Source organism: Elaeis guineensis, chromosome 4 (genome assembly GCF_000442705.2).
Source record: "Elaeis guineensis isolate ETL-2024a chromosome 4, EG11, whole genome shotgun sequence".
NCBI lineage: Eukaryota > Viridiplantae > Streptophyta > Magnoliopsida > Arecales > Arecaceae > Elaeis > Elaeis guineensis.
In genome coordinates this window covers 2,262,859-2,271,042 of record NC_025996.2, presented here as the reverse complement: position 1 = coordinate 2,271,042, position 8,184 = coordinate 2,262,859, and the positions used below count along the sequence as shown (strand labels likewise).

At 40.7% G+C, this 8,184-nt stretch overlaps 1 protein-coding gene across 1 annotated transcript; it reads right to left on the bottom strand.

Moving 5' to 3' along the window:
- Positions 1-483: 483 nt before the first annotated feature.
- On the bottom strand, positions 484-7,873 carry LOC105035682 (putative wall-associated receptor kinase-like 16). The gene is made up of 2 exons (XM_073255298.1): positions 7,068-7,873; positions 484-1,844 (listed from the first exon to the last, which is right to left on the bottom strand). Exons 1-2 carry the CDS (start codon positions 7,711-7,713, stop codon positions 664-666), a joined length of 1,827 nt encoding a protein of 608 aa, XP_073111399.1. The 5' UTR covers positions 7,714-7,873; the 3' UTR covers positions 484-663.
- Positions 7,874-8,184: the final 311 nt, after the last annotated feature.

The following is an 8,184-nucleotide window of genomic DNA, read 5'->3' as shown; positions in this document are numbered from 1 at the left end:
CACATCGACTATAGATTATGATGTTGGTGTTGTTACCTGTCCAAAGAAAAATAACAATCCAACGTGACAGCGCTGAACCACTTGATCTTTTTTTCCATCATGTCAACTGTTGGTTCGCACTTAGAACAGATCCCCGAGCACTCCGAACCCTATCATTCATCCACCTATAGAGATCTTGAAGCAACCGTTACATAATCCAACTGTGATTCGCGTGAAGGAATGTAAATTCTTCATGAAAGATACAACCCCTATTCCTATAGAAGTTCCAGAAGTTTTCTCTAAGAAATTATTCATCCGCTGGTCTCATGTTGAGCGTTTCTGCACCAGATATTTCAAGTTTGTATCTGGGGGATACCATTATTTGTTAAGCAAATGGGATGACGGAACTTGGAGCTATGCTCTCTTCAACTAAAAGCCTGGTTCAGATGATTAACAAAGCAACAACAACAACATTGAGGATGAAACCATAAATATATAATTTAACTTAGTCATATTTCAAAAACTAAAAATACTGCATCTCACAGACGCACAAGTACATATAAACGAGCATCATAGTTCTAATGCATGGGGGTAGAAACTTATAGTTGTAATGCATGGGAGCAAAACAACAATATGATCATCCTCCAACTCTTTTTCAAAAGACAGGAAAAAAAAAAAAAAAGATCATCTTCCGCATTCTATATCCAGCGCTGCTTTTGTTTCGATAATACTATAAGACCCAGAGATTTCATTTTCAGTGTAGCTTGATGGCTGACCAAGCAAGTTCTCAATCTCTTCAGAATTATGTTGTAAAAAGGGATGCCGTTTGAATTTTCTTAACCGATCTAGATCATCAGCCACCTCCTTCATTGAAGGCCTATCTTCACCCCGAACATTGAGGCATTGTCTTGCTAGCTCAGCAATTTCTCCTATCAACTCCATATCCTCTTCATTTTTAATGTGACTGTCCAACAGCTGTAGAAGTCGATCCTCCTTCATGGCGGATAAAAAGCTTGATGAGAGGCTCTTTTCTTCCTTCGATCCTTCAAAATAAATTGCCTTCCTTCCCGTGAGAAGCTCCAAAAGGACTACACCGAAACTATAAACATCACTTTTATCGGTTAATTGGCACGTTTGTAGGTATTCGGGATCCAAGTAACCACAAGTCCCTTGAACTAGTGTAGCAAACTGAGTTTCATCCTTTGGCACGAACATGGAAGCTCCAAAATCCGACACCTTTGCATTGTAGTTGTCATCTAAAAGTATGTTCGAAGACTTGACATCTCCATGAAGGATTGGGGGTGAAGCTGATGAATGTAGATATGCCAGGGCTTCTGCGGACTGTAAAGCAATCTCCAAACGGGTATCCAATGAAATGTGGGATGTCCTCTTCCTGTCATGGATTAATTGGAATAAGGTTCCGTTGGAGACAAATTCATAAACCAACATCGGGACTTCCACCTCCAGACAACATCCCAAGAGCTTCACCACATTCCTATGGTTGATCTGGGAAAGAATAACCATTTCCTTCCCAAATTCCATCTTCTGGTGGTCATCAATTAATTTTGATTTTTTTATGGCAACTGCATGATTGTCATCGAGTATTCCCTTGTAGACAGTTCCATGGCCTCCACCTCCAAGAATTCGGTTCTTGTCAAAGTTGTTTGTTGCCTGCTCTAGCTCTTCTTTCGTGAATACCTTAAATGCAAGACCTTGTTTCGACTTTATCTCTTCTAGCAACAACCGCCCTCCATGTCGCCGAAAGTATTCCTCTTTTATCCTCATAAGTTTTCCTCTTTCGTGTACCATGGAAATGACAATGCATAGTAAGAGTAGAAGGGCAAAGCTGGTGCTGGTGACAATGCCTGGAGATGGTAAATAGATCGAAAAATCATTCATGAGTTCGAGCAAAAAGGAGCTTTTCCCTCATATATATGATAAAATTGAAGAATCTCAAATAAAAATAATAAACACTCTTTTCTTATGGTGGAAAGATGACAAGAAGAATACTTGCTTCACACACCACAATGGACAAATCACCTTCCTATTTATAGATGCCTAGATGCCTTTTTATATTCCATAGCATTTAATTCATGCATGGAATACTAAGAAGCATTTACAGAATTCTATGTATTCTTCATCTATCAAGAAGCCTATTCCTTTTTACAAGGAGGCCTTTCAGATTTCCAAAAGACCCTTTAGTTTTCCAAGAGGTCTTTTAGTTTTTCAAAGTCATTTAATGATAAGTTTAAAATAATCCAACAATTCCCCCTTTAAACTTGTTCATCTTGGTGCTATGACTCCAAGCATCTTCCTCAGCCTTTGATAGTCTTCACTTTTGAGTGATTTTGTGAATATATCAGCAACTTGTTCCTTTGATTTGCAATACACAACCTCCACAATTCCTTTTTTGACTTGATCACGAAGAAAATGGAATCTAGTGTCGATATGTTTGCTTCTTCCATGTTGGACTGGATTCTTGGCTAACTCAATAGCAGATTTGTTATCAACATTGATCTTTATAGGCTCTTTTTGTGGATGACCCAATTCTTCTAGCAAATTTCGCAACCATATAGCCTCACATACACATGATGCCGCTGCAACATACTCCGCCTCACATGTAGATAGTGCCACAATAGATTGCTTCTTTGAGCTCCAAGAGAAAGCATTAGCACCAAAATAAAAAACATAACCGGAAGTGCTCTTCCGTTCATCAAGATCTCCACCCCAATCACTATCAGAAAAACCAATTAAACTTGCATCATTGGAATGAGCATAAAACATACCATGATCAAGAGTTCCTTTAAGATATCTAAGAATCCTCTTTGCCGCCATCCAATGTGACTCCTTTGGATGCTCCATATATCTACTAATCAAACCAACTCCATAAACAATATCGGGCCGACTTATAGTGAGATAGCGAAGACTTCCAACAAGACTTTTGAAGAGAGTCGAGTTCACCTCCTTGCCTTCTCCTTCTTTATTAAGTTTTTCTCCATAAGCCACCGGGGTGTTTACTTCCTTACAACTCTCCATTTTGAATTTTTTTAGAATGTTTCTTGCATATCTCCCTTGAGAAATGAAGATGCCATCTTCTCTGTGCTTTACCTCGATGCCAAGAAAATAGGACATCAAGTCTCCACCCGTCATTTCGAACTCCTTGCCCATAGCTGCTTTGAATTCATAAATCATTTCCTTGCTGCTACCTGTCACAAGAAGGTCATCTACATATAAACATATTATCAAAATATCATCTCCTTTTTTCTTCACATAGGTGGCATATTCATAGGGGCACTTGACAAAGCCGTATCCCTGGAGATAATGATCGATCCGTGTATTCCATGCTCGGGGTGCTTGCTTCAACCCATACAAAGCTTTTCGTAACTTATACACTTTATCTTCCATGCCTTTAAGGATATAACCCTCCGGTTGCTCAATATAAACTTCTTCTTCAAGGTAGCCATTGAGAAATGCTGACTTCACATCCATATGGTACATCTTCCACTTGTGATGAGATGCAAGTGAGAAGATAAGCTTCACGGTGTCAAGTCGAGCAACTGGTGCAAAGACTTCATCATAGTCGAATCCCTTCTTTTGCTTGTAGCCTTTGGCAACAAGACGAGCTTTGTATCTTTCTACTTCTCCATTAGCAGTGTGCTTCACTTTGTACACCCACTTAACGTCTATCGCCTTTTGTCCTTTTGGAAGTGTAGTTAACTCCCATGTATTATTTTTCTCTAGGGCATGGATCTCCTCCTTCATTGCCTTTCTCCATTCAGCTTTCTGCACTGCTTCATCAAATGTTAGAGATTCAACATCAGCAAATAAACAATATAAATCAACTTGTTCAACTGCTTCTGTTTCATCGTAAAGATCATTAAGACTTCTAAATTTTCTTCCATGACTTCTTGTTGATATAGAATGACTTGAAGAAGCCGGTGTAGCTTGTGGTGGTGGAGATGATCTTGCTGGTGATAATATTGGTTGGACAGCCTCCACTTCTATGTTCTCCTCAGCTTCATTATGAAGTGGTACATATTTGGTATGAGAATCTGTGCCACTCCAATCCCATACATCATCTTCCTTGAAGACCACATCTCGACTGATGATTACCTTATTTGCCGTTGGATCATACAACTTGTAGGCTTTGGATTGCTCACTGTATCCTATGAAGATGCACTTTTGGCTTCGATTATCAAGCTTTTTTCTCTTCTCTTGTGGCACTTGGGCATAAGCAATGCTCCCAAAAATCTTCAAGTGGCTCACTCCTGGCTTGTAGCCACTCCAAGCTTCCTTTGGTGTCATTCCTTTGATGAACTTTGTCGGACTTCGGTTGATGAGATAGGCTGCACATGCCACCGCTTCAGCCCAAAATTGCTCGGGAAGGTTCTTCTCTTTCAACATACTTCTTGTCATGTCAAGGATGGTCCGATTCTTCCTTTCGGCTACTCCATTTTGTTGTGGAGAGTACGGAGCAGTGAATTGATGTCGAACTCCTTCTTCATCACAATAGTTCCTGAAAGCATTTGACATGTATTCTCCACCTCTATCGGATCTCAAAATTTGTACTTTATAGTTACATTCTTTTTCAACTAAAGATTTAAAATTTTTAAATGTAGAAAGTGCAGCCGACTTTTCTTTAAGAAAATAAACCCACAACATTCTACTAAAATCATCAACAAATGTTATAAAATATTTGTTACCACCATGAGATTCTGGAAGAGGGCCGCATATATCAGTATGCACCAACTGCAATGGTCTCATTGCTTTCCAAGACTTTCCACCTTTGAAGGGAGCTCTTGTATGCTTTGCTAGTGTGCACTTTTCACAAACTTCATTTGGATAATATATATGCGGAAGACCTTTCACCATACCATCTTTAGATAGCAATTTCAAACTTCCAAAATTTAAATGTCCAAGCCTGAGATGCCAAAGCCAAGAAGGGTTCTTGATATCCACTTGCAAGCAATTTTGAGAATCTGTCTTCAAGAGAAGAGGAAACATCCTGTTCTTCGCCATCTGGACACAAGCAATCAGCTTCCCATTCCCATCTCTTAAGGTTAGTGATGACCCTTTCATATGAATTATATAACCCTTCTCCAAAAGTTGGCCAATACTTAGAATATTACTCTTCAAGTCTGGCACATAATATACATTGGAAATAAAATCAGACGTACCATTCTTTTGTTGAATCATGATCTTGCCTCTTCCTTTGACGGGAACTTTAGAGAAATCCCCAAACTTCACATCACCATGCACCCCTTCTTGCAACTCCACGAATAGGTCTTTTCTTCCACACATGTGGTTTGTGGCTCCTGAGTCAAGAAACCACACATTCTTCAAGTCTCCATTTTGTTGGCATGCCAAAAGAAGAGTTGGCTCTTCTTCTTGGTTTTTGGATTCAGAGTAGTTGCTTTGCTCATTGTTCCAACACTCATAGCTATAATGCCCATATTTGTGGCAATTATAGCATTGAACATTGGATCTTGCTTGGTCACGACCTCCATTTAATCTTCTACCTCGACCATGTTCACCTCTTCTACCACCTCTTCCATTGTTGAAATTTGGAGTTCGGCCTCTTCCACCATTGTAGCCTCCTCGACCATGACTACGGCCTCGACCACGACCACGATAGTTGTTGCCACCACCTCTTATGTTGCTACTAGCATCTCGAAATGCTTGAGATTGCCCTTGATCCTTTCCTTTTTGATCTTTGGCCTCCACCTTTGATTGAAGTATTTGCTCTGTATTAGCTGCTTCAATTTTATTTTGCTTCTTTTGTTCATGGACTTGAAGTTTACCCATCAACGCATTGATGGATAGAGTATCCACATCATTAGCTTCTTCAATAGCGACAACAATATGCTCAAACCTCGGTGTCAAAGACCGAAGTATCTTCTCTACCACTCGAACATCATCTATCTTCTCTCCATTCCTCTTCAATTGGTTTACGATAACCAATATTCGAGAAAAGTAGTTGAAGATATTCTCCGTCTCCTTCATGGTGGCGACTTCAAATTCTCCTCGTAGTTGTTGTAGTCGAATTCGCTTCACTTTTTCTTCTCCTTTAAATATGATGGAGAGAGTATCCCATGCTTGCTTTGCAGAAGTTGCCTCAGCAATTCTTTCAAATGTCACCTCATCCAAGGCTTGATACAATTGAAACAAAGCTTTCTTGTCTCTCCTCCTTGTTACTCTCAAAGCCTCCTTTTGATTTTGATTGTACCCTCTCTCTTGATCTGGTGTAGGCTCGGTGTAGCCATCATTAACGATCTCCCATAGATCTTGTGAGCCAAACAATGACTTCATCTGGATACACCAATTCCCAAAGTTCTCCTTAGTAAGCTTTGGGATTTGCATTTGCACACCATCACTAGCCATTTCTCTTAGGATCAGTCTTCTCAACAAGACAAGGCTCTGATACCAAATGATAAAATTGAAGAATCTCAAATAAAAATAATAAACACTCTTTTCTTATGGTGGAAAGATGACAAGAAGAATACTTGCTTCACACACCACAATGGACAAATCACCTTCCTATTTATAGATGCCTAGATGCCTTTTTATATTCCATAGCATTTAATTCATGCATGGAATACTAAGAAGCATTTACAGAATTCTATGTATTCTTCATCTATCAAGAAGCCTATTCCTTTTTACAAGGAGGCCTTTCAGATTTCCAAGAGACCCTTTAGTTTTCCAAGAGGTCTTTTAGTTTTTCAAAGTCATTTAATGATAAGTTTAAAATAATCCAACAATATATATTTTTTTTTTTTTCCTTTTTTTTTTTTTTGGTTTGATGAGAAGGAGACTAATTATGGGAAGATAGTCCCATTAGTCGACAAATTTTATTGCCAAAAGCACCTCCCAAAGAGGAGAGGGAATCAGGGAATGTACGATTAGAAGGTGCCTAGTCTATGCCTAGTTCTATGTTTTTTATTTTCCATGCTAAACAAAGGTTGAAACTTTTAAGCAAGCAGCCTAGTTCTATGCTTGCACAATTGAAGTTTGTGCTTGATGCATGTGTAATATTGAAACTCGATGGAAGTGGTAGAAAACGAATTTATTGGTAAATAGGGAGGGATTACCTATAACCAATTTCACTGACGTGGAAAGGTTGCTGTGGTCGGGATTAACGCAGGTTCCCCTGGGGATGGAGGTTTGGCAGCAGCCGATGCCAGAGCATGACCCGTTTGTCAGGCTCGCAGTGCTGTTGCAGACCGATACACATCCGCTTACGTAGCTTTCTTTCTGATTCTTCCCTCTGATGTACGCGAGGGTGTCACAGCCGACAACCGTGAACTTGTTATCGGTGTCGGAGAACCGGAATGGATAGTCGGTGAAATTTAGTTGCCATGTGTTGTGCGACACGTTGGCGTATGTGGCGTTGTAGCATTGCCAGGATATGTAGTTGTAGATGCGAGCCTGGGCTGCCTGCAAGGATATGTTGATGAACTCGACGTTGGTGTGGAATGGTTTTTGGACGCCATTGCCAGTGTCGTTGCAACTAAGCGCGAAACCTCGAGCTGGGAAGGAGCACTTCGTCTCGATGCCGAATGGGTAGGGGATGCTAACGTTGCCGCATGTCGCGGGGCAGCCAGGAAGTGTGTTGACCGATGCCGATGCCGACGCCGTCACGGCCACGAGCAGTACTGTCAAGAGACGGTGGCACGGCAGCATCCATGCGCACATGAATGGGTTTGCTCCTCTGATCACTCTCCCGGACTCTCCCATATGTAACTCTCTTTCCTTATTCGATGTATCAATATGCTTCTTCGTCTTCCCAAAGCCATGGCACGCCACTAAGTATATAAAGCAGATCGAGCGGGACGTAAGTGGAACGAGGAGGATCACATCTACAACCGAAGGCACGTTCTAGGTATTTTCTCAAGTCACCAGGGCTGGCCTATTCAACTGGGAAATGATTTAGGTCATATGTGTGTGTGTGTGTGTGTACTGCTGTAGAAATTAAGTGGTTGTAATTAGCTGTATGTATCATCATATGGTGCGTATGGTATGGAAAATGATTTCTTCAAATGAAGAATTTTCCAACTCTACGGCCAATTCCATTTAATTTTTCATGGCGACCAAGTCCAGTAGCTAGTCGATCGCGCGTCCTTGGTCCATGGCTGACTCAACATTTTCACGTGATTGCATTTTCAGGACGCGCGTTAACTCAATCCATGGTCCAGACGGCATCCACGG